The following is a 26,991-nucleotide window of genomic DNA, read 5'->3' as shown; positions in this document are numbered from 1 at the left end:
TTCCCAATGCCGTTCATCTACTAAATGCAGAACCAGGACATAAACAGAAAGTGTGGCCGAAAGGCAGTGTCACGGCTGAACGTGAAAATCCCTGGCTAGTGGTATCATCTGGGGAATCGGGTTGCAGGGGGATGGGAACTTTAGGAGATCAGCCAACCTGGAGTACACAGGGACAGTATGGGGGTATGTCTTTAAAGGTTTTAACTGTCCTAGGCAAGTCGTCTTTCTGTCCCCTTATTGTTTCCTGGTTACAGTGACATCAACTACTGTGTGCAGCTGGATACTTCTTGCCAGTGTGGCGGTCTGCCTCCCCACAGACCCGCAGCAATGGAGAAAGCCAGCTGTGGCTGACCCTTCTGAAGCCCTGAGACACAATAAGGCCTCACTCCCTGAAGAGGCTTTCTCCAGTGCCCTGCCACACAGAGCAACAGAAGTCTAATACAGTCCTGTATCTGTCAAATATGGGGCCCCTCTGCCATACAGTATCTCTACCTATCTGACAGTGAACACTACTGACAGACACTCTCCTACAATTTGACACAAGATGTCAGGTTACTCCGTGCGCTGATCAGCTGATGAGCACACTGGGGATGCAGGAACAGGAAGTGTAATGGCTGTACCTCAGCTGCCAGGTTCCTGCCCCCTCACTGCCTACCCTAAAGGCCTCAGGAGGCCAGGCTCTTCCGCCATGTTTGGCCTTCACAGTAGGGCTGGGCTTCAGGCACGGCTCCTGTATGTAGTCTACCTCAGGCCTCCGTCAGGGACTAAGACCCTGACCTTTAAGGTCAACTGGAGCTGGATTCCTGATACTTACACCAGAACCCTGGGCGTCTCCCCGGGTGGGTCACATGACTGGAGGAAAGGAAGGGCAGAAGGAGCTAGACTTTAGTAGTAACAGAGACCAGCCTAAAAGGTGAGCAGCAGCTCTGCGCCCCACGGCAGCCACCACAAAACAGCAAGGCTTATCCATAAGCCACTGTAAGCCCCGTGCTGGCCTTCCCTTTAGCCTTCTCCGGGTCATTCATAGCTAATGAGTGGTGGTAAAGTCCCAGCCATGGGAGGAGCTGGCTGCTGTCTTCAGAGACAGAGAGGAAGGGTCGGCAGGAGAGGAACAGAATTCTGGGGAGCAAGGCCAGGACCTGCTCTAGAGAAGTGCTGGGAAAGCCTGGGATGGATTTTCTCACACGCACATACTCACAAACAGCAGTGCATATATCTCACTGAGGACTTCGCTGAAGATGGGCCTACTCTCCAGGCCTGTGGCACTCGCTCTCAACATACACAGACTTCACAAGCAACTCCACCTTGCCAAACTATCGCTTTTGCCATCTTAGCTTGTCTTTTTCAAAATGATGATGATGAAGGAGGAGGGAGGAGGAAGAAGAGGAGGAAGAGGAGAAGAAAGAGGAGGAGGAGGAGGAAGAGGAAGAGGAGGAGGAGGAAGGGGAAGGGGAAGGGGAAGAAGAGGAAGAGGAAGAGGAAGAGGAAGAAGAGGAAGAGGAAGAGGAAGAGGAAGAGGAAGAGGAAGAGGAAGAGGAAGAAGAAGAAGAAGAAGAAGAAGAAGAAGAAGAAGAAGAAGAAGAAGAAGAAGAAGAAGAAGAAGAAGAAGAAGAAGAAATTCCACCTTCCTCCTTCCCTCCTTGCCACTACACCTCCCTGCTCCCACCCTGCCAGGGATAATCAGTAAAACCCACTCTCTTCCTCCCCTTCTTTCTCCTCCTCCTCCTCCCCCTTCATCCATCTCTTCCCCTTTTTCCTCCACCTCCTCCAAATCCGCTCAGTACTCTGTGAGCACTGCCCATCACCCTGAGGCACTGACAGATAGTGGGCCCAGGATGCTAGGGGTGGCCACCTTACTGCCCTAGCCTTCCCCACACCTTCTCAGTGAAGCCGGAGACTGCTTGACATGCACAGCGGGCAGCCCGGTCACAGCCCCTCGGAGCAGGAAAAAGCAAGTCAGGCAGAATGATGAGGCCACAGCAAATGCTGGAGGGGGCTCTGCAAGGCTGGCCACTTGTCAAGGCAGGAGCTGAGGGGCAGGCACAACAGAAGCACAGGGGCTTCTGAGGGAGTCAGCTGCCTCCCTCCCCTCCCTGCTTGGCTGCCCAGCAGGGAGGATGCATGCTCCCACACTCCCCAAGGCCTTGGTTTGGCAAACAGAGATAAAGACTATATGGGGCATCTGAGGAGATGTGTGTGGAATTCTCTGGAGGCAATGGAACTCTTCATTTCCTGGAAGCTGTAGGTTTGACAGAATCCTATGTGACCTGTTCAAATGCCACTTCTTCCAAGAAGCCCTTCCCAGCCCACTGATGTCTACTTGTATCTTTTTTTTTTCCCTCCTTCTCCGTTTTATGTTTAGCCAGGGCACTTGCTGTTATCTCGTCCTACATTGCACATGCGTGAGTTTACTTGTTGGTTTTCTATCTGTCTCACAGATGTCCTGAATGAGCCACCACTGTTATTGGGACCAGGTACCTTCCTCAACGGTTGTGTGGTCACGACATCAGTCTCCCAGGCAGTGAGCTGGCCATGGCTGTACTTTATCTGTTTCCCAATGCTTTCCTCAAAGCCCATCGGCTAATCCTGAAACTCCCCAGAAAGGGCCCTGGCTGGGGCTCTACCTCCCCACAGCCCAGCCTAACCCATCCTACATGACTACCTAGCCACATAGACAAGAGACAGGAGTGGGAGCTTGAGGCCCTTTGCTCCCTCACATGCCTCCATTGCCACCTGTGACACACTTTCCTTGCCAATGGCAGTCTACCGCCAACCCAACCATCTCACCAGGCTCAGGCTGGGTCGCCATCTTTATTGTCACGGTTTCTTTTATGATTGCCTCTCCTCTGCCATCCACAGGCAGTCTACATTTTAGTCCCGCCAGTGTTCACCCTCCAAAAATCTTCCTCTTGCAATACTTGAGAGTAAAAAATGGTGTTGTCCTAAAGTCTGATGGGGCCCTACATTGAAATTCCAGCTCTGTCAGTCAGATATTCATTACTATAACAAAAAGTCTGAGGTAGGTACTTTCATAAGGAAAAGAAGGGAATTTTCTCATGGACCTGGAGGTGCAACATGTAGGGGACTCATCTGGTGATATTCTTCTTGCTACCAAAATCCACAGGCAACACAGAGCATCACATGGCAAGACACAGAGAGCCCTCATATACATCTCCTTCAGTCCTTCTGTCTCTTTTTAATGGCCCTCAGGAGCAGCCCCACCCTGACCTTACCTAATAATCCTAGTGACTTTCCGAAGGCCCATTCTGAATACAACAGTCACCCCGTTTCTGACCTCTCAGCATCTCAACTGACCTTTAAATTTCATCATATGAAGTCTCAGGAACTCTCAAGCCACATCCAAACCACAGATAGCACCAGCTGGGTATCACCAAACAAGCTATCCCTCTAAACCTTAACTTAGTCATTTATAAAAGGGGCAACAGAACGCCAGATGTGGTGGTGCACATGTGTTACCCCAGCACGCGAGAGACAGAGGCAGAACAAATACTGCAAGTTTGAGCCAACCTGGTCTACACAGAAAGTTCCAGACCACCCAAGGCTACTTAAAAAGACTGTGCCTCAATCAATATAAACGTAAGTGAATGAATAAACTGGCCACAGAAGGCAGCACAGTTGTTGAGATAGGATCAGGAGTATAAAGCCACGGGACACAGTCAAGCCCACAGGATGCTATTAACCCCTCCATGCCCATGTAGATCCTCTAGGCTCTCTTTGTGTTTGGTTAGCACACATGAGAAGCCAGTAGACATCTTACTGCCTCATGGATCTCACTCAGCATCTCCCCAGTTTGAGTCTTGGGTCCTGAGGGGAAAGATGGCATTTTATACTTTATTATGAACCCCCTAACATTCTCCTGGGCACACAGTACAAAGCTCTTCCACAGATATTAGCTCGGATGAGCGTGGGCCCAGGCCTTTCCAGGTCCCAGAGCCCATGGAAACAGGAGGACAGGCTTCAAGACTCTGATGCAGAGAATCCTTTGGACCTTACTCTCCAAAAGAGACCCATCCTCCCTCCCTGAGAATGTTCACTTCCCATTCACATGTTGAAGCCATGGCAGCCATGACCGGATACCACAGGGTCCTGCCTTATTGGCCATATAGTGGGTAGGCTCAGGAGGGCTCAACTCATTACTAGGATAAGCCTATTTTAACTCTAACCTGGGCCACTCACATTCTACCTTCAAGCAACTTGGAACTTGAAAACAGTGACCCCTGTTGGTAACTTGAGTTGCAAAGACACTTAAATTCAGGAGTTCTAGAGTCCTGTGCCCCAAGGAACAGGAAACCCAGGCACCTGAGAGAAGAGAGAAGAAGCAGAGGCCATGGGTGGGGTCCTTATTCTCCTCAGTTCTGATTCCCTGTCACCTTCCTGCCCTTCTATGGTCTGTATCTTCAAAGATCACTCATATTGGGGACAATGGCCCCAAGGTTTCAAACCCTTCTCGGTTCTTTTGCTGTTGAGTTTCCTACAACAAAAAAGACTGGGAATGAGGACAAAGAGACTCCAGTCAAGGGTAGTTCTTCTATAAAAGCTGTTCTCGAGTGGTGTGTCTAAGATGAACATCAGATCTCTTCTACAGGCTAGAGATAGAGCTTAGCAGTCAAGAGCGCTTGCTGCAGTTCCAGAGGACCCAGGTTCAGTACCCTGCACCTTCATGTTGGCTCAGGACCAGGGGATCTGGCGCCCTCTCTTGGCCGCTGAGGACACCTGCACTCTTCTGCACTTAATCACATACGCATAATTAAAAATTAGTACTTTCTAACAAAAGCCACTCTCCCAGTGTCATTAAAGGATCATCTATCTGACTCTTTCATTCTCACTTCCTCCTGAGCGTACGGTGGGGGCTTCCAGAGCCTGCATGACATTTGACGGGGCTTCCAGCGTGTGCTTGTATATTCATGAGCTACATTCACAAGCTGGATTCTGTCTTAATTTCTCATATAGCAAATCATTAGTGAAATTATTGTCACCTGCAATACCCAGAACAATAGCTTTGAAGGCCTGTCAGTATTTGTTAACGGTGTAAAGACTTCTAGAAGCCGGGAGAGAAGGAGGGATGGCTACCAGCCCGCCATTTGAAGCATGGTCTTCGGAGCAGCAACAGCCAGGCGCTTACCAGCAAGGTAAGATCTCATCCCCCATATCCCAGAACTATCAATCAGAATTTGCTCTTTAGCAAAATCCCTGACACCTGCCTGTGCACATACAAGTACACAAACCCTGGGCTGTACCAAGTGTAAGAGTAATTACTAATTTGTTTTATTGGTTATTTGATTTATTGATGATGATTGATTAATGATGCAAATTCACAGGAATTTCATTAATTTCTTATGTTGAAGTTACCAAAAGGCCCACTTATTAATAGTTGGGTATGAACTGTCCTCACCCCCTCCCAGATAATATATAGAATTAAAACTCAGGAAGTCATCCACTTCACTTGTAATATCCTTCTTTAATCTATCCTTTATTAGGCATTCAAATTTGACTGTGTGTTGCTATTCCCAACTTATTGATGAATAAACTGAGGCCCAGATCACAGAAGTTACATGATTCACTCAAGGAATCATGCGGGAGGTGGTAGAGCTAAGGTTGGCACTCCTGGAGTAGACGTTAAACTGAGGGAAACCCATTGGAGACTCACTGTCAAAGCCCTGCCCCCCTTCATGTTTACGGAGTAGTGGAGTAGCGGGAATCTTGTCAGTGGCCTGTGGGGTAGAGGTCGGGCTCCTCCTGCATTCCCAATGAGCTCCCAGGTGAGACTGAGGCTGTAGTGCAGACCATACGGAGAGAACTCAACTCTCCAGTGGCCAGAAAGTTCCAGCAGCAGCTGGAGAGCCCTGTGAAAGCTTAGAGCTGTGAGCGAGGCAGCTTCCCACCCTTGCTTAGCCCGGACACTCACTCGTAACCCTCCGCTTGCTCCATGGCTCTCAGCATGGTGACGTGACCACGGCATCACTGTGCAGCCTGGAGCCCACTCATGAAGTTCAAACATGACTTTTCTTCCTGCTTCCCTTGTTTAATTCATCATTCAGCCTAAGAGGGCAGGGTCCTGGGCCAGGCAGGACTCAGTGGGGGAAAAAGCATAGACCTGTGTTCAAATTAATTCTTTCTGACCAGATTGAGCAAGTTTGAGCAAGTTGCGTAACCTTTCTGGAATACCAAGCCACTCTTATATGGTGGCCACTTTTTCCAGTTGTTGCCCTTTTTTTTTTTTTTTTTTTTTTTTTTTGGAATGAGATAGGCTAGCTGGAGTGTAGCTCAGTGTTTAGCAACTAGCTAGCATGTTTAAACCCATGTTCAGCCCTGACACTTCAAAAAAAAAAAAAGATAATAATAAAAAAATACAATAGATTGAGACACATACATTTTAACCAAATATAACAAAACATGTTACTGTTAAAACTAACAGTGAGGTATTCTACACTCTTCTTTTATTCTCAGATATGAAAATGTGGTGTATATATTGCATTTAAAGCACCCTACAGTCTGGACCAGCATGGACCAGGTAGCCATGTGTTGTTAGCTGCTGCTACAATGAACTGTTGGAAATGAAGACTACAGAACTTAAAGCACCAGGCATAGAGCCCTCTGTATAACGGGCTCCCTCTGGAGCCCTTCACTCTGCCTGGTTTTGAGTGAGTATAAGGGCCAGTGGGCACTGTTGCTCCTGACACCTCAACAGAAAAGACACCCAACCCCTCCCCACTAATGGGGAAATAACACCTTCCACACTCTTGCCAGGATTACCTGGCCGTTTTCCTCAATGTACTCTACAAAGTCTGGCAGGGGCAGGGGAGAGGTGGAAGCAGGTTGAAAGGTACAAAGCTCTTGGTATTCACAACAGGCACAAAAACTCAATGCCCCTGTGATGGAAAAGGTGTGTCATGCGTGTGTCATGCGCGCGCGCGCACACACACACACACACACACACACACACACACACGCACGCACACACACACACACCACAGTGAAATAATATGCCCAAGCAAGTTTATCTAGAACCGCAGAAGACCATCAGTGAAACCATGACAAGTGACATTGTAAGAGAGAGACGGGGCTACCAGCAGCAAGTCCTGATCAGTGTGAACACCACTAAAGGCAGAACACCCCAAGCATTGTATACCCCTGAAGTGATAAAAAGCACACATCACCACCCAGGGAGGATATGCACCCCTCAAAATACATACACACACATGCACACACAGAAATTCTAAATTTATTTAAATCTCTAAGCAAGGGAAGTGCTCCTTGACCCACAGAGAATGTAATGCAAGACGCCACACCCGGTGGACGCCTGAAGCCCAGAGAGTCCCGAGCCCTGTAACCGAATGCCTTGTCCATTTTAACTAAGTGCTTATCATGGGCCAAGGCCATAACCTTCGATCTTCTGGGATGAAGCAGCAAAAATAGCACAAATTCCTCTCTCCTTCACAAATTCACAGAGAGAAGGTTCATTCTCACTATAGAGTTCACCAATTTTGACATATGACATTTTCCTTAAAACTTAAAAGGAGACTGTCTGCTTTTTCACTTCAAGGAAACTATTAATGAGTTCTTTGGGGGTATATGAATTGTTGGTATTGTTACTATTGCACTTCTAGGCTGATAAGTGTAATGAGGGTTATTTGAACATAAGTATAGCAGTACTATCTGATGTGACAACTTAGAGATAATTAACAGGCAGGTAGCAAATACCGAGTGGATTCCCGGGGCAAGGGTAGTAAGTATTAGAACAAGGCATATCAGTGCTGCATTGGAATATATAATAAAATGTATAGAATCTACTTTCAAATACTCCAGTGGGAAACACACACAGAAGCCAACAATAAGTAGGAGAAAAGAGTGCACAAGACAAAACTGTGGAATTATTGGTCATTGATAAAGATGGTAGCGCCCAATAAAATTGTACCATCAGAGAGCTGGCCCTCCCACACTGACAACTCTGGCTGTTATGGACAATAGGAGCATTTGGATCACAGTGTGACCAGCACTAGACTTCATGCAACCGCCTGGGAAGTTGTTTATGATATAGCGCAAAGGTGTGATCCCAAGCCTAATAACGGGGCAGAGTCCTGGGCATCTAATTTTAGTAATTTAGTAATTACTTTCTGTGGTGCTGCTGTGTGTAAAACACAAGCTTACAACACTTGCCAGTGAGCTCAAACACTGAGGGCTCACAGGACTGACTTCTCTCCCACAGGAAGGAGAGGGTCCTAACTAGAGCTCATAGGAGCTAGATTCTCAAGCCCTCAAAAGTGGATTTTCCCGTGAGGAGGCGTAGCCCTCCCCTGGAGGTCCACCTAGTTATCGAGATGCCCTTGGATATCACTGAAGGTGAACACAGAACACGTCATCAAACAAAAAGACCCTGGAGAACCAAATAGAATGTCCAAAAACATGGTCCTGGTCAGCCCCCTTCCCCCTTAGGAACTCACCAGTGTTTTCTTTGTTCCCACCTCTGACCCCCTTCTCCTAGTTCATCTCAGGGCCATGTGTCTCTAAAGTTCATGCAAAATCCATTCAGGGGACCGTCAGCCACAGCCTGCCTGCTTCTAGCAGGCTTCTGCTCTCTCTGCCCGCCCATGGAAGTATGTCCCAAAGCAGGTGTCCTAATCTTGTCATTCTTGGAAAACCCCAGGAATGACAGGAATGACAAGGCAAGAACTTTCATGATGGAGTCTTGAAAAATCCTCCTTGCCCTGCCCTCTCCCCACACCAAACCCCCCACAGCACCCTCTGCTTCCTCTCCTTCCTCTTGCCAGCTCTGGACTTGGCAGACATGCCCGGCCTGGGCCTCCCCCAGCATCTTCCTCAGAGTGCCAAGTAAGCCCACGAGGTGTGTCTACCTAGGTACGGAGATGACAAGACTCAACATGAACTCTTCCCTCGTAACCTCACCCTACTCACCCGTCCTCTGGTCCTGTTCTTGCGCTTGGGAATATCTTCTTCCAAATCCTCCTCCTCATTCCCTTCTTCTACATTTTCATCATTTTCCAAAACCCTCTGAAATGACAAGAGAGTCAAATACAAGAGTTGGGAGATGAAAGGCAACGGTGAGGACCATCAAAGGGCAAATTGGGGATATTCTGGGGGTTTTGTTCTTCAGCAAGGCAAGGGAGCGGCCACTGCCTAAGAGTTTGAAGTCTCGGTGGAACCAGCCCTCTTTTTAAGCCTTCAGGCCCCTTCCAGCCAAATTGTCCCCGCTTGCTGACCTTTCTCAACTCTTTCACCACCACCCCCAAAAAGAGGTTTTTAGCAAGAGCGAAAGGACGATTTTCTGCGTGGGGCCAGGTTACTCACTCAAAACTTACTGTCTTTAATACAATGTGTTCTTTTGTTTCTAAAGAGCTAGCCACCTCAGTATATAAGAAGCCTTTTCTCCTTCTCTGCCTTGTTTGATGAAAGCGAAGAACTTAATGTTTAGCAGGCAGGAGCACAGCCTTAATATGCAGCCCATAACAATCCACTGTGGGATTGTTTTTAAGAAAAATAAATGTCCAGCAAAGTGTTAGTGGCACAGCCTGTAATCCCAGAAGAGGAGGAGCAGGAGTTCAAGGCCATGCTCAGTTACATAGTAAACCAAAGGGCAGCAAGGGTTATGAGTGAGAAAAAGAGGCAGACAGACAGATGCACCCACGTAGAGACAGACGTACAGATAGATGGATAGACAGCAAAATAAGATGATTTCATCACAGCCCAGGACCTTCAGTTTTGGACTTTAAGAAGTAATCAAGCTTTAAGTTCATGAATGCAAATGAGCCCTCTCTACTATCCCTCAGAACACGGCAATACAAGAGCCACTTTCCATTTTAAAGGTGCACACACTGAGGCTGCAAACAGTTTTGACTGTTCACAATCATCCAGCGAAGCCAAGACCCGAGTAAGGTCGGATTGGTGAGCCTATTAGCTTCACACTCATTCGCCCTCCCTTGCCACTGAGGCTCCTCAGGTGCACTGCAACAGATGCTTCAGACAGAACTGAGCGGTTCACCCCTACCCCCACACCCACACCCCCAGGAATGGGAGCAGAAGGTGCGCCCCCAGCTCTATAATAGAGTAAAAGGCCATAGAAGACCCAGTTGCTACCAGGGAACAGTATATGAAGAAATAGACTTGGAGCTCAGGAGAGCCCAGGAGCCAACACGGTAGAAGAAGCTTTTCACTGGCTCACTGATGTAACTTTGAGCGATACAATGTTTAGTGCCTCTTCTTATCCTATTAAAAACTCGCAACTCTTCAGCTCTATAACTATTTGTCCTCTGCTGATTATATGTAGGCACTAAGCCAAGCTATAAACAAATGGCTACAGTCCTAGCCTCATATAGCCTTAGTACCTTAAAGTATGCTAAAAGGAAGACAGATTGAAATAGCATATATAACTGTTTAATACACATTGTTGTAACGATTGTGAGAGGTTAGGTCAAGGTTCTGTGAAAGGGTGCTCCAAGGGAACTTGGCCGGATCTGAAGGTCAGAGGAGGCTTTCCTGAGGCTGGGACAAAAGAACCAGGATATGTGGAGGGTGGTCAAATGATGGATGAGAGCGACATGGACTCTTCCGGCTTCACAGAAGGATTATGTGTGAGGATGGATAGACTTAGGCAGGTTCTGGGTCACCAAGCGCTGGTGAAGCAGTTAGAGGACTGCGGCTTATTCAGGGGAGAGAAAGACTGAGGTGTGACCAGTGCTCAGTGGCTTGGAGAAAGATGATGAGGGCAAGGCTAGAAAGGCGGCGCTAGAGAGACCGCATTACCATGTAGCACAGGGCCTGCTGTGTGGGTTCAAGGTGAGAAGTCACACCAACTATGAAAAGGCTTAGAAGACGGTACGCACTGCCCATGCAGTCTGACGTCACCATTTCTATTCAAATGGTCTCCAAGACAGCAACGACTCTGTAATCTTGTCTTCAAAGTGGGAAACCCAAGAGAGAGTTACCAGAACATCCCACTCTAGACACATCTTCTAGGTTACTGCTGGTCACCTGATCTTTCCAAAGGACACAAAACCTTCCACATGACTTCTCTATCTTCTCTGCTTGTCTTGGGGAAGCGATGAGAATTTCATCCCCATCAGCTCATATATTTGGCTCCCAGTTCTTTAGACTATTTAAAAAGTTTTAGAGGGTGTGGCCTTGCTAGAAGAAGTGTGTCATTGGGGTTGAGCCTTGAAGTTTCAAAAGTTCATGCCAGGCCCAGTGCCTCTCCCTCGGCGTGTGGTCAGGATGTGAGCTCTCGGCCACTCCTTCATCGCCCGCCCTGCCTGCCTGCCTGCCAGCCGCCATGCTCCCCATCATTATAATCGTGGACTAACCCTCTGAAACTGTGAGTATGTCCCCAATGAAATGCTTTCTTCTATAAGTATCCCTGGTCATGGTGTTTTATCACAGAATTAGGAGCCCTTACTAAGACACAGCACTTACAGATAGATAGCTTAGCCAACCTTCAACATCAAAGAGAAATGTCCTTGCCTGCTTACCATGGCCTCTGGCCCATCGATAGGAGATGTGGACTAGGGTCCAGAGCACACTTCTTGGCTTCCTGACCTTAAAACAAGGTTACTAGTCAAGCCCAGCAAGGCCAGATCAGATGCTCTACCACTGTGAGTAAAAAAATCATAGAATGAGTATGAGGTAGGTAGCACTGTGGCTACTGTTGTTGATTGTATCCTGCATACTTTCCAGGGCTTAAAGTCATTTAATCATGGCAAGTTCCAAGTGCTGGTATCTAAAGGTCATTGCCTCTGGCTTCTCAGAACAGTTCTGATGCCCCTGTCATATTTCATGATGAGGAATTTGCTACACATAACACGAATTCTAGACTGGAAGGTTAATAAAAAAAAAAAAAAAAGGTGACCGCCACTAAGCTGGTCCCTTAAGTGTCTCACAGACTCTTGGCCCAGGAGCAAGCTGATTTCTCCCTCAAGTTTCCATGCCACTTGCCATCAGCATGTAACCCTAGAAGCCTGAGTCTAAAACACTGCCCTCAGATACACTGCCCACTTGTCTTCATTTCCTGCCATGCAGCCGACTCCTGAGCCTATCTACCCAACTCACTCCATGGGAGCAGCCAGGAGCTCCTAACAAACAAAGCCTGAGCCAGGGCTCAGGAGGCTAAGTGGGAGAGTCGGAGGCGGGAGTAATGGACAGGGGGCATCCAACATAACACAGAACCCACACCCTGTTACACACGGGCAGCCCCTGTCCACAGACATCTGAAGAATAAACACATTTGAAAATAGCATTCCCTACTGTTACACCAAATAGCCTTTAGTGTGCTGGTAACAATGATTTGTGCTTGTTTTCAATAGTAAAGGGGGAGAGAGAAAGGGAGGAGAGACGGGGGTGGGGGGGTGAGGGGGAGGGAGGCAGGGAGGGAGGGAGGGAAGGAGGGAGGGAAGGATCTCTTAACTTATCCTTTCCACTGCTGTCCTGCACTGTCTGCTCTCCACATAGAGCAGGAAGGTATCTTTATGAAATCTAAATTCACTGCCCTGATCAAAACCCTCCAAATGGCTCCTTTCCATCTCACAGGAGGCCTAAGCCACAACAACTAGGAATCCAGAGGCCTTAAGGGTCTGTTCCTGCCCACCTGTCCCACCTCCCCACCCCCACCCCAGTACTGTCCTCAGACCACAGGGCCTTCTGTCTGCTCACTGGACAAGATGGGCACTGACCTGTCTCAGAGCTGTCACTCCGGGGATCTCACATCGCTGGCTCCTGTCAGCCCACAGGACTGTGGTTAAGCCCATGTCCCTTAGGACATTCATCGCCTAAGCTCAGCCCCTCCTTCCACACTGCTTCCTCCTACTGGCTTTCATTAATCCAAAAGCTCCAATTCTCTTATTAGTCCGCTTGCTTTTCTAGTTGTGTGTCACACTGGAATTAGAGCGCTCCTCAGCACCTTCCGTTCCATGTTCAAAACAGAATGCCTAGCAGTCAAGAGCACACGCGAATTAACGCGTGAGAAGCTAAGGAAAAGGCACACAGTCGACTTATTACGTATGTAGGTCTGCAATGAAAAGTCAGTAAGAGGTTAAACGCAAGTGGCTTGTGGTCGAGTTTCAGCATCCTACAGTCCAGACAGCGTGCTCACACGCTGTGCACCGGCAGCCACACTGCGAACACCAGGGCTGATGCAATAATGGCGATACGATGACAGCATGTGTCCTGGCCTAGGGCCACGTGAAGGTGGCTCAGACTCCCTCCCAGCCTTACAGAATGTCTGTGTGAATCCAGGCTTCTGAGCACCGGCTCTGCATCAACCACAGACCCTGCGGAAGTACACCAATGAGGTAAAAACACTAACAGGGCCGTGGGGAATACAGAGATGGCGCACCTTGCTTCGAATGCTACAGGTCCACACACAGAGGCTAATGCATGACCAGCTCAACACACGACGCAAGAAAGCAAGCAAGAAGTGTCTCAAACACCTGAGCTAAAAAAGAGGCCACTCCAGCTGTCGGGTCCAAGAAAGGTTTGATGGGGAAGGTGGTGCTGGGGCCGGGCTTAACCACTAAACACAATCAGTGGAAGTGGAAAACCACACACACCAGCAGACCAGAGGCACAGAGCAAGAAGGCTGAGGAAGAGAGACTAAGGAGGAACACTCCCCTAAAGCAGAGGGGAGGGGCCTAAGGAGGCCTTAAGTGAGCACTGGATCTATTTAGTGGAAACAAAAGATCTATTAAGAAGGAGTTGACACAAATACAGCTGGGCTTAGGACTAAAGCAAAAGAGCGGACATGGGAGATGGTGGGAGGTGGTCAGAAACAAGACCCCCAGTCCCCTCAAGCAGGCATTTACTGTGTACCTACTATGTGTCCAGCTGGGTTTGTGTGCTTAAGGTATACTAGTGAGCAAAGTAGTCAAGGGGGCGAGGGGCAGGCAGTAATGGTTACATCCACACCAGGGGAATAAACAATCACAAAAACTAAAATTTAAAGAATATTAGATGGTGCTAAGTGCAATATGAAAAAAAGAAAAAGAAAGGAAAGGAAAAGAAAAAACAGCTGAGTACAAGGACAAGATGGGTGTAGGGAATGGTATTAATCACAGTGGCCAGGGCACCCAAAGGTGAGATGAGAGCGTGTGCATCTGGGGAAGGACTTCCGAAGCAGAACAACCAACCAGGGCCCACCCCATCTGAGAGAGGCAAGCGCTTCCACTCGGGCGTGAGCAGCCATAGAAAGAATTCCTTCCCCTCCGGCCATCTATCCTCCCAAAGGAATGGTGCTCAGCACAGGGAGGAAATGAGCTATGGCATCAAGAAAAGTCATGGAGGAAGAGTCTGTGTGGGTCCTGTGACAGAAGCCAATCAGAAAAGGCTACCTGGGTAGCCAAGACTATGGGGGAGGGAGGAGAGACAGAAGGCTGTAGCCGGGATGAGATGCGTATCAGGCCACAGTTGGTCTTACTATTCAGGGTGGACTCGAATCATTCATTATACATTTCTCCTAGCACACAGCATAGGGCACCCCAAAAGTGAACACTAACATAAACTGTGGATTCTCAGGGAGAAAGGCCTGTCAAGGGCGCTCACTGATGGATACACATGTGGGCTGCTGCTAACCGGAGAGGTTGAGCTGGAGGGTTAGAGGAGGTGAGAAATCTCTCTACTTTCCTCTTCCTTTTGCTACGAGTCTAAAATCACAGGTTTTTAAAAGTGATCTTTGTCTTTCTCGGCATGAGCAGAGAAACCATTGAGAAGGCAACTAAGTAACTCAAGCCAGGGAAAGAGGCAGGGTGATCAGGGCAGCAGGAGAGGTATGGGACAGGGGCCACTCCTACGCCTGCTGAAGACACTGCAGACGGGATCGCTGGCACAGGGGATGCTAACGGGAAACAGACAACCCAGGGGTGGCTAAGTCCAAACTAGCAGCAATCTCTACAAGGGCTGTATAACTTGTGGAAAGAGAGGAGAGTAAATACATCCGGGGGCGGCAACTAAGTGAAGAGGATTTGACTTTTCATCTTAACCCTGGAAGGGCAGAGGCAGCCAGCCTCGGCTTCACCCAGCATCTCTAAGGAGAGCCAGCTCCGTGTTGGCATGAACAAGACAATGAACACACCATTGTCCCTGACATACAGATATTTACAAAGCACCAAAACAGAATGTGCTATTGTTGTTGTTGGTGGTGGTGGTGTTAATCAAGATTTTAATAAATTAGTGAACCAATTAAATCAAATGTTAAATTGGATATAAAAATACCATGAGATGTATGACAAAAATATCAAGATTTAATATATAAATATAATCAACGTATAATTTAATTATGCTTAATTATTAATATTATATCAGAATTAACTGATATTATTCTAACACACTGTACCTACCCTATAGTTTTAGATAGGAGGGGTCCGAGACACACTGAGGGTGATAAAGGATGGACGTGCATCCTCACAGTGATGTCTGAGAGCTTTACAGGTGGTGGACACAGAGGGCAGTGGACACTTAAGGATCAAAGCAACTGTCCCTGCCTGGGGGAGGGATGACATGGGGGAGGGGTGACCAGGCTGACTTTGGAGGATGGGTAGGGAGTGCTGGAAAAGGCTGCAAGATAATATGGTGAGGTAGAGCGCAGGCTGGGGTGTGAGGAAAGGGGCAGAGGTGAGGCATAGGCCCCAGTGTCTACAAAGCCAAGGACTCAAATCAGTCAGTCTATCCTGTTCCTGTTATGTCTTTAGGACTCAGCACAAAATGGTGCTTAGCAGATGTGTTCTGAGTACAGATACTAGGAAACCAGGGAGAGGAACAGATGTGAGGAGACAAAGACTGCTCCTGAGGTAGAGGGATGCTTTTAATTCAGAAGCTCTAAGCTTCCTGGCAGCAGTGTCACAGGACCACACGGCACAGAGGCAGCAGCAGGTGGCAGCGCCCCGGGGCTCCCTCGGCAGGTGAGGGTACCTGTATTTCCTGGATGCTTTCCTCTTCTCTGGCCTCCACCTTCTTCTCCACTCCCTCTCCACGCAGCAAGGCTTCCAGTGTGGTGCTCTCAGAGGTAAATCCATCTTTCTTCAGGGGCAGTTCTACTTCTGGAAAACAAACACAGACAGACAGGTCAGGCACCCAGAAGCAGGTAAAACAGAAAGGGTGATCCTTGGGAACCGGGATGAAGGGCCCCAAGTTCTTGGGTAGAACTTAAACAGCCTAGGCTATCGCCTCCTGACAAGCAGGATCGTGGAACACTGATGTTGGGTTTAGCTTCTCCACCAGCATACAGGCCCAGAGATGGTAGGAGAGACAATAGATCTCTATCCTGCTCACTCCCTGGAGCAAGCTAAGGCAGAACAGAGAGGGTCCCCTCTAGATGTAGGAGCAGACTGCCTGAGACTCAAGAGTTGCTTCTGTCAGTCTTGGGGTTTGGCTTTGAGCATGTTTCTCAAGGAGCATGGAGCCCATTTCTCTGTCTATGAAGAGGAGCATAGTGCCCAAGACCACAGTTTTTGAAAACATTCAATCACAGCAATGTCTGGTTACTATTATCTTCAAAGTCTCCCCTCGGATATGCTGGCTGCCCATATTGTTCAATAAAAAGCTATAGGCCTCAGAAAGGCTACTCTCACAGGGAAGTAGAGGCCCCAAACCAAGGCAGAAAGGGTGCCAATAATACCCAACAGGCACCAGAGCAGAGTAGGAGGCCATTGTCATGCCCAGAGAAAATTGTAGCAAGAGTTTCAGTGTTACCAAATCTGGAGAAATCAGTAAAGCAGGACATTTTTCTACAGACATTAAGAGATATCGTGCTGGGCCTGTGAGTCAATGGGTACTATAGTTTGGTTGGACATTGAAGCTCCCATTCTCCTCAAAGCATGTGTGTTCAAAGTTTGTTTCCTGAAGTGGTACCATTGAAAGATGGGGTGGGGGCTTTAAGAGTACCTACCTTTAAGAGATAGGTACTAGTGGAAAATGTTCTTAGATTATTAGGGTATATCCATGAAAGAGATTTACAACCCTGGTCTCTTTCTCCCCTCTCTTTCTAGTCATGAGGCAAGCAGTTTGCTCCAGGCATGTCCTTTCCACCACTGGCATCAAGAGAAGCCCCCAAAATGGGTCTGCCTCTACCCATGGACCAAAATCTTGAAAACAGTTAGCCAAAATAAACCGTTCTCTTTGAAATTGCAGAAAGTGACTATAGTCTGCTATATTCTACTATAGTCACAGAAGGCTATTATATAGTCAGAGAGGTGGAGGAACCCTGCCCCTGAGAGAGACCAAAGAGAGTTTCTGACTCTTCACCAAGGTATCCACAATTGGCAAGGAATTTTATTTTAAGAACAGAAATCAAAGGTATAAGTAATTGTATTTTGATTTTCCATATAATTTTCCTCCAACCTCTCCTTGATCCTGGCCCTCCCTCTGTGCGCGCGCGTGCACACACACACACACACACACACACACACACACACACACACTAGATGTGTGGTCCATGCCAGCTAAATGGCCCTAAGAACAACCAAGTGAAACCAATCTCTCATTTAAAGCAGGGATCATTGACAGAAGTGTGGATAGGCCAAAGGGAGTCAGAGAGGACTGGTGACTGGTGACAGAGTCAGGGGAGCCATCCTACTGCCGCTCCTAGAGAGACAGAGGGAGAGTCCTTGCTGAAATCCCACACAGGGATGGGGCTGGAAGCATAGGAGATCAGAGCCTGGAAAACCAAGAACCAACCACACAAGCGCTGCCTCCTCTTGTCTTCTAGCGCCTCTCATATTGGCCAGCTCCAAACCAGAGACTGTGGGCAAGGGGCTGGGCTGCTGTGGCCCACCTAAGTCAGCTTCTCCAGGGCCCAGATCCCAGCAAGGACAACTAGAGCTCTTAGAAGGGCGAACGGAAACAGGTGGCGCCAATCACAGCCCTCTTGCCAGCCTCACCGGGCTTATCAGCCTAACCGGGCTTGCCAGACTCCACTGGAATCCACCTGCCATCTCCTCCACTAAACCACACAGGAGACAGAAGGCCATTCCAGCATCCTTAAAACTGAAGAAATATGTCTGGGAGTGGCTAGCCCCCCAGGAAAAGCTGGAGAAAGAAGTATCTGAAGTCTTCTTTGAGAACTTTCAGAGAGAAAGAAAGGGGGTGAGGGAGGGAAAGAGGGAAAGAGGGAGAGAGAGAGGAAGGGAGAGAGAGGATTTATACCCAACATGAACTACAATCAGGGCCAGCAAGATGGGTCCATGGGTAAAGGTCCTCGCTGCCAGGCATGAAGACTTGAGTTCAATCCCCAGAGCCACATGGTGGAAGAAAAAAACTGAATCTAATAGATAATAGTGTGTTATCTTCTGACATTCATATGTATGTCACGTCTCAAATATATTCATGTATGCACATGCGTGAGCGCAATATATTCATGTATGCACATGCATGAGCGCACGCACACACACTAAAAAAATAAACATAACCACTGGATCAACCCACCAGTGAAACTTGACTAGTATCTCTTTGATCAATAAATATCTATTGGGCACCGGTCATGTGGCAGCTGCTGCACTGGAACCAGACACACAGGAGGTGGCCAAATAATGAGAGAACTCCATTTTTGGATGATTTAAAGATACAGATATAAATGCTAACTGTAAGGCATGTGTGATGAAGTTACAATTAAGTTGTGTGTCAGAATCAACTATGTGCTCTAATGAGCCCTCTCTGATGATATTCTCTCTCTCCTCTCTCCTCTCTCTCTCCCTCTATCTCTGTCTCTCTCTCTCTCTCTCTCTCTCTCTCTCTCTCTCTCTCTCTCTCTCTCATCAGAAAAGTCTTCCAAATGTCTAATCTTAAATAATTAAGGTGTGTCACCTCATACCCTGTCCTCAAACAGCTGGTCACCATCCCTCAAACTTCTAATAATTTTATGTGTATATTTGACATTTATCCTTTAGCCTTCGACAGTAAGTGTGTCCAATTTCTAGAATGGGACAGTATTTTACAGCAGGGAAGTTTCAGTCATCAAATCCAATTATAAGGAAGCCACTCTAGCTCAGAAAAGTTAAACAACTTCAGCAAGAGTACCCAACAGGCAAGAAAGCAATCATGACCTTTCAAGACACTGTAAAGATCAGGACAAGAATCCGAACTCCAATGACTAGCAAGCCCAGATGAAGCCTGCACGGTGTTTTGGTGGCAAGGTGCACATGCAGAGGAAGTGGTATGGTAAACCAAGAACACCGAAGGAGCAGAAGAAGCTATTACCTAATCAGACACCCCCTAATCCCCATCGCACCACAGAGTGAAGATTTATCCCATTTTACAGATGAAGCAGCTCAGTTTAGGGAGGTTTAGAACCTGCTTAGTACCACAGGCTGGAAAGGAGCAAAGTCCACTCTTGACCTCCAGGCCCTTCTGCCTAGTTGTTCTAAAGGGGCAGCTCTTCCACCAGCCCCTTCTCTCTTCCTAGAAAGAGGAAAGGTTTCCTTCCGGAGCTTTGTGCATTCCACTGCATTCCTAGACTCTCCCTTTGGTCCTCAGATTTCAGGATGAGAGAATCATCTCTGCTAGGCTGCAGGTACTATGCAGCATGGTGGGGAACTCTCCGCCCTCAGGAAACCGAGCCCAGCAACCAGTGGCGGATTTCCGGTGGACTAGGAACTTCCTCCTCCTGCCAGCTGCTCTTTCTTGCCCCCCCCCATACCCCCACCCCACCCCCACCCCCCAGCTAAATATGTCTCTATCTTGCCTTTTATCATTCAGTCTATATTTGATCCTCTTTAACTGGACTGGCTGGCATGCACGAGGTAATACTCAAGAACGAAAATGGACCCATTGTGGTGAAAATGCAGAGGGCTCCCTGGCATGTGAAGGGCTCCAAGGGATGGCCAGCGACATCCGGGGTCCAGTCCCTTCAGGAGAAAGGCAAAGCCTGGGGGGCTTTATATCACAAAGACAGGGTGGAATCATTTCCCCCTAATTGCCAAAACATTTTATTGGCTCATATAGTTTCATTTTCAAACTGGCCTAGTCAGTTTTGCCTTGGGGCAGAGACTTAATATAAGTCTCTGTTGATAAGTTACATGGGGTGATACAGGCATGTATTTCATAGCATCAGTATACGGCTCAAACAAGATAGTATGTTGTATAAAGAAACTTCAAAAGGACCAGCCCCAAAACTTAGTGTGTGAAACAACGCAAGCAATGAGGCATGTTGATTTTTATGTTTTATTCTTTTTAAAACTTGAGTTCATCCTTGGTCCTATGAAGGTTCGATAGATGCCCCAGTGTAGAGAAATCGAGGGCTGGGAAGTGCGAGTGAGTGGGTGGGTGGAGGAACACCCTCATAGAAGCAGGGGGAGGGGGAGAGGATAGGGGGTTTCCGGGAGGGGGAAAACTCATAAAGGGGATAACACTTGAAATGTAAATAAATTTAAATAAACAAACAAACAAACAAACAAACTTGAGTTCAAAATTGGGTGATACACACAAAAAAAACCTAAGAGAGCTTGAGTGTCTCACAAATGCTGCTAAGTTATTATGACCACAGTGTTAAGCACTGATGGTAATGTTCCAATAGAAATCCAATAAAAGTGGCTGGTATCCTCCTAAATTTTCTAGTTACTGTTTGAAAAGGCAAAAAAGAGGTGCAATTAAGTTTTATATTTTCTCTATCCTAAACACAACCATTTTTATATGAAGTTGATATCTGAAAACCCGATGTGATATTTTACACTTTTAGACCTCACTGGTATGTATGTCCCCCCTATAACACATCTAAATTCAGGGGAGGGCTCCAAAGCCACAAGAGGCCAGTAGCTACCCCACTGGACAGAGCAGCTTTACGGCATTAAAAGAAATGCTTAGAAAGATTTCGCTTTCAGTAAGTGGATGGAATTTAAACATGGTTCTTAATGTTGCCTGCTTAATGCCCAATGGAGCACCATTCCAGGAGCGGCATTCAGGCTGACCTCTGGCAAACCCTGTTTGCAAAGCATTCTGGGTAAAGCTTTGACTAGTCAGAATGAAAGGCTAACCCCACCCCCAAGACAACCTAGCAGAGGGTACAATCTCTCAGCGTCTTAACCCCAGGGGATCCCAGCGCACGGCAAGGAGAAAGGTGACAGGTCCAGGCTCTCCTGCGATGTACATACGACCTGCACTCCTGGGAACCCCTGGGGATGTCACTGATTTAATTTTATTTTAATATGGCTCATCCAGATATAGGATCCAGTGACTCTTTAAAAGGCTTCTCTTGTTCAACCTCACGCAAAGTTGGAAACTGCATAACCCGACAGGAGCCATCGCACATGTAACATCAAAAGAAGATGGACCAAAACGCACACACATAATTCATCTTTAAATTAGCCTGATTTTACACACATGGATATGAACCTATGGATCGCTGCTCTTTCCGGAGTGGCAGCAGCTGTCACCCAAAGCCAGCCACCTCCTTGGGACCCGGAGGCAGCTCTGCCTCCACTTCTAATTGGGAACAGAGATACTCCTTGGGTGACTTCCAGCGCGATCCATCACACCAGAGACAGCTTCTGTGCAAACCGAAGCAAATCGGTTTCCAAATAAGAGGGGGTTGGGGGGGGGGGACTCTTAGACAAATAAGGATTGAAGCATAGGAAGGAAAAATGCCACAAATAAAAGAAAGGAAGAGGAAAAATTGCCAGTGAAGAGCTGTGGCTTTTCCCCAGGCTCTGGACAGGGCGGCTGTCCCCTCCGGGGCAGATCAAAGCCATAAGCTTTTGACACAGGTGCCCCAAGCCTGCCACCCAATGCACCAAAAGAAAAGCTTCCACGGGGTTGTTGGAGCCGCTGAGCTCATTAGCAGGATGCAGGAGCGATGAGTCTGAGAGTACGACATGGGAGCAGAGTGAGTAATTAAATCCCAGGTCATTTAAAAATGCAAACGCCTTGGATGTCACAGGCTCCCTGAGCCTCTGACTCCTTCTCCTTCTTCTTCATTATTAGGCTAAGGATGGAGGGCTGGGAACCTACAAGTCATATATGGATTATAATAAAATATGCTGTATAAAAAAAAAACAGATTAAGACAGGTCTTCTTTAGGGAAATATACAAAGAGAGAAGCTGTCTGTTAGCTGTCGAGTTTGCAAGAGATACCATCTTTCGGGAGGCTGGGCTCTGCCAACAGACAGGCCGCCCCAAGGGAAATTGTGGTGAAACACCCCGACAAGGCGCATCCATCCGTCCATCCATCATGGGCTCCCTCTGACGCAGGGGCCTAGAGATAGAGTCATGGTACGGGGGGGTGGGGGAGAGCCCACAGACAATGGGAAAAAAAATCTCCTGCTAGCCCGTGAGTGCTCAGGGGTTCTGCTGTTGTCATGGTTGTTTTTAAAATAACTGTCTCTAGGTTTTCTTTTAAAATACAAATGTGCCGTTTTCTCTTCTGTGCACTTATTATTTTGAGGAGTTAAGCTCATCATATGTCCTTGGATTTGTACATCAACTTACACCAAGGAGCCAGATGCTTAAGAATCCGGATCTCATTTATCCCGCAGACTCTTGGGCTCATGGAGAGAAAGGGAAAAGATACCAGAGACCTGATTCCCTACAATGGTGGCAGGTCCAGGCCTCCATCTCCTTGTTCCCTAGGAAGGCCTTTTCCTGGCTGCATTTGACTCCCCGTTTGGGACTCATAAAGCTCAAAATAAAGGACATTAAGGACCTGTCACCCAGATCCCTGTCCCCATGGCAGCTTGTGTTAGAATCCCAGGCTGCCCACACAACAGGAACCATCATTCCCCCTGGTGGCCCCTGCTGGACCTGCCCACATCCCTCAAAATAGAGGCATTAAGGTACGTTCTAGAATTTGAGGTTAGTGCTACAAAGAAGACTCTAGGCCCAAAGAGACATCTGTGATATCAAAGGGAAGTCACAACTAGGCCAGCCCACAGGACAATACAGTTTCCCGAGGACAGAGAGAAGCATTATGGTAGAAGTAGGCTGAGCAGCTGGGCGGTGGTGGTACACGCCTGTAATCCCAGCACTCTGGGAGGCAGAGGCAGGCGATTTCTGAGTTCAAGGCCAGCCTGGTCTACAGAGTTCCAGGACAGCCAGAGCTATACAGAGAAACCCTGTCTCAAAAAAAAAAAAAAAAAAAATCCAAAAAACCAGAAAAGAGAAGAAGGAGAAGGGGAAGAGGGAAGGGGAAAGAGGGAAGGGGGAAGGGGGGAGAGGGGAGAGGGGAGAGGGGAGGAGAAGGGAGAAGAAGGGAGAAGGGAGAAGGGAGAAGGGAGAAGGGAGAAGGGAGAAGAAGAAGGAAGGAAGAAGAAGAAGAAGAAGAAGAAGAAGAAGAAGAAGAAGAAGAAGAAGAAGAAGAAGAAGAAGCTGATGATGAAGAATATGAAGAAGATGAAGAAGTGGGCTGAGCGAAGGAGCCATTTCCAAGGTGTGTGAGACCCACTGGGAGGAGGTTATAAGGTTTCAGGTCGGGAGGATGAATGCACCCAGAAGATCCAGGACACAGAATGGTGACTGGTTATTAATCATATGTTGTTGCACCTCAAATTGCTGAAGGAGTACATCTGAGTGGTCTCAACACACACACACACACACACACACACTCACACACTCTCACACACACACACAGAGAGAGAGAGAGAGAGAGAGAGAGAGAGAGAGAGAGAAATGACCAATTATGTGAGGTGTTAGACACATTCATTAGGCTTATCTAATCATTTTACAGTGTCCACATATATCAAACATCAGGTTCGATGGAAATGTGACTCACTTCTAGAGCACTTGCCTACCATTCCCAAGAGCCTACATCATTCAACCTCCAGGATCATACACATACCCCCATAGTAGAGTGTGTGTGTGTGTGTATAATTTATATATAATATATACACACATATATAAACATTCATACATATTCACAGAGCTATATGTATTTGTGAGTACACAAAAAAACAACCCTATAGTATCACATATGCATGATAAATACGTATACATACATCTATATGCATCTTACTGAGTACACACACACACACACACACACACACACTTAAGTATACCTTTATAAGGCTTGAAAACATTAAAATAGTTAAGGACTGGAGTTACAGCTCCATTGGCAGAGCCCTTGCCTAGGATGCATGCAGCCCTGGGTTCCATACCCAGCACGGTATAAAATGGAATGTGGTTGCACACTCTAATAAAGAGTAGGATGTCAAGACCACTCTCGGCTACACAGCAAGTTTGAGACCAGCTTGCACTACATGATAGCCTGTCTGTAAAGTAATGGATGCTTTTGAGAAAGGACAGAACATAGCAGGGAAGCTGTCCTATGGGGGTGATGGGAGACTGATAGGTACTTTTAAATATGGCCAGGAAAGTGTGGATCTAGAAGAGGAGTGAGAAGAGGCCTGTTTTGGTAGCCACGCAAAGATGTCACAGGCACCAGGGAGCTATTAGTGCGTCTTCCCTGAAGCTGTCATTTGCGTGTCACTTACACAGAGTTGAGGGCTCACAGAAGGTCAGTTCACAGAGTTGCAGGAACTTTGAAGTGCCATGTGGGTGGCAGCAAGAATACCAGCTTCCAACCTGAGTGTGATAGTAAGCCTCAGGATGTTTTGAGTAGAGAGAGGCAGGGTGATGCCTATATAGTAACAGGATCGCTCTGAAGGAGGGTCAAGACAGAAATGGGGAGACCACGTAGGAGGTTCTGCACTACTTACCAAACCCCAGGATAAGCCTGTGCTGGGAAGAAGCTAGAAGAATAGGGGCAAAGCCCTGTCCTCAGGGATCTTGGCTTCTCCTTGTCAGACCCTAGAGTACATTGGGTAGTAGTGAATGCCCTGGTTCCCAAGCAAGGGGACTCCTTTGTATATGTAGCAAATCTGTGTTGAGGACAGATGCCCGATGCTAGGGGCACCACAGTGTGCATCCTTCTCTGGGCAAGTCCACAGAGAAATCGTTCTCCAAAAGAAAGAAGAGCAGCTTCCATCAAGGGCAGAAGATGAGTTTCAGGCATATGGGCCTGCCTAGCCTATCACATCACAGCTATATATGCCCTGCATATTACAGGATGACAGCTATAGTAAAAACAGATACTGGGTCCCACAACCAGGTTCCAAGAACTCTCCTCAACATAGGTGATGCTGGAATGGGGCTTTGGGGAAAAATTTAGAGATAGAATGTGTTCATGGCTCCAGATCAGACAGCACACGATTTCCCTGCAGTGCAGCAAGCTGTCTGTAATAATCTCATCGCTGATACTGAGGAGGGTCACAGTCTTGGTGGTAGTCCCCTGAGCCCACTCCACAGTGTCTGGGGTGGCAGCATCTCTGTGCCTCCACACCATGTGAGGCCCTAAAAATCTACCATTACCCACGTTCCATATGTGAAGAATCAGGTCCCAAAGCTAGTGACTGAAGGATCTAGGCCTTGTGATATCTATTCAGTGTTTTCTTTCTCAAGTAGATTGAGAGAATAGGAAAGGGGTCTCCAGCTTATGACTAAATATAGGCCCAGGAGCAATGACAGAGAGGCACAGGAAGCCCAGCTCTGGGCCAAGGTTTCTCCCTCCCTCAACTTCCCTCATCCGTGAAAGGCTATATGATAACTCAATCTGTTCCTCCAACTTCATTTACCACATCTTTATCATTCATGTACCATGTACCAGGCCTTGTGCTGGCTTCTGGGGATGCAGGTGAAGAAGACGGGTCCCTGCCCTGCACATGTCTGTGAGAAGACAGAAGCAGGAGGAGAATATGTAAGAGCAGGCTCTAGTGACTCTCAGGTTAAGTGCCCCTGCTCTAAACACGGGATTCTCTGGACCATCTACAAATGAAGCTTCGGAAACTGCGGCAGCCATGTGGCTCCCCTGCCCATCTCTAGCTCTAGGCCTTTGTCCCTTGTCAGGAATACAAGCAGTGCCAAAGCAGCACCTAGGTTCTCTCAACACCAGTCCTGCCACCTGAGACTTCAGGAAAGACAGGGAGCAGGGGCCAGGGGCACAGGCAGTCGCAGCACGAGGTAGGCTGGAGGCCTGCCCAGCTACCTTTCTCCCAGGGCCACCAGGAGCAGAAGAGGCGGCCAGTGCAGGCATCGAGGATGGATGGCTGCAGGCTCTGACATTGCAGGAAAGAGATAAATGACAGGTCATTTCCCCTGATGCACTTGAAGGCATCCATTCTCCTGGCCATACCAAGCCCAGAAACCCCCACACAGAGGCAGATAAACACTGACAGATGGGGGGTGGGAGCCAGTGTCCTTCTCCCTTGAAAGGACACAGCAGCATCCATGGCAGGCTCGGCAGAAGGTCACGCTGGCCACTGGCTCACACCTAGCCCAGGGCTCTACTTGTCTCTTCTCCACTGCCCTCCCTTGTGCCCACCCCCACCCGACTCATCCATCTAAGGAGCGCCTGGCAGAGGGGGAGGGCTGGGGGGCACAGGAGCCCGCAGACAGCCCCATCAATCTCCACCTACATGCCTGGCACATCAGCGTTCCTTAAGCTGTTCCTGGACGGGAGGGTGTCGGAGGAGCCGGGGGAACTGTCTTGGGGAGAAGAGAAATCACATCAAGCATCGGAGAGCAAATGGTGGAAGAAACCTAGAGACTATTAAAATGTGGGCCATGTACAAAAACAGTAGGGAACTAATTAAGATGCAGGATTTGCAAGAGCTGGGGAAGTTGGCCACTGCCTGCTCCCATCTGTAGAGTTCTGGCAGTTTAGTGCAGCAGGGACAGCACCCTGGATAGGCTCAGACCTCCTCCTGAACCTTTCCCTTGGGGGCACCCCTCTGAGGGTCTTTGTCCCTGGTTTGTTGGCAGGCTTATGAGTTTCTCTGCTTTGGGGCATCCTGGGCTACAGTCAGGCTTCCCACCCTCCTGTCAGTTCGCCCCCCAGCAGCCAGAGGAAGGAAGGAAGTATATCCTGGTCATTCATCCCCAGTCATTGAAAGGCTGCCCAAAACAAGAAGGAACCAGAGCCCATTCCTGGCAGCCTTCCCTTCCCCCCCTCCCTCCCTTCCCTCCCCCCTTACCCTTGGGATTCTGCAAGGAGGGCAA

At 48.0% G+C, this 26,991-nt stretch overlaps 1 protein-coding gene across 7 annotated transcripts in view; it reads right to left on the bottom strand.

Moving 5' to 3' along the window:
• Nucleotides 1–26,991, bottom strand: part of Dpf3 (double PHD fingers 3) — a 275,541-nt gene that overhangs the window by 100,707 nt on the left and 147,843 nt on the right. For all 7 annotated transcript variants that reach the window (XR_007978346.1, XR_007978345.1, XM_052185527.1 and 4 more), the window contains exons 4-5: nt 15,928–16,055; nt 8,935–9,030 (exon numbers count right to left, since the gene is read on the bottom strand). Coding sequence is in view for 5 of the 7 variants with exons in the window: in XM_052185527.1 (XP_052041487.1) it covers nt 8,935–9,030; nt 15,928–16,055 (224 nt within the window). In the remaining 2 variants the exon portion in view is untranslated. The remainder of the gene's footprint in view (nt 1–8,934; nt 9,031–15,927; nt 16,056–26,991) is intronic.

This window comes from Apodemus sylvaticus, chromosome 6 (assembly GCF_947179515.1).
Source record: "Apodemus sylvaticus chromosome 6, mApoSyl1.1, whole genome shotgun sequence".
NCBI lineage: Eukaryota > Metazoa > Chordata > Mammalia > Rodentia > Muridae > Apodemus > Apodemus sylvaticus.
The sequence above is the reverse complement of the archived record's forward strand: the minus strand, read 5'-3'. Positions and strand labels throughout refer to the sequence as shown.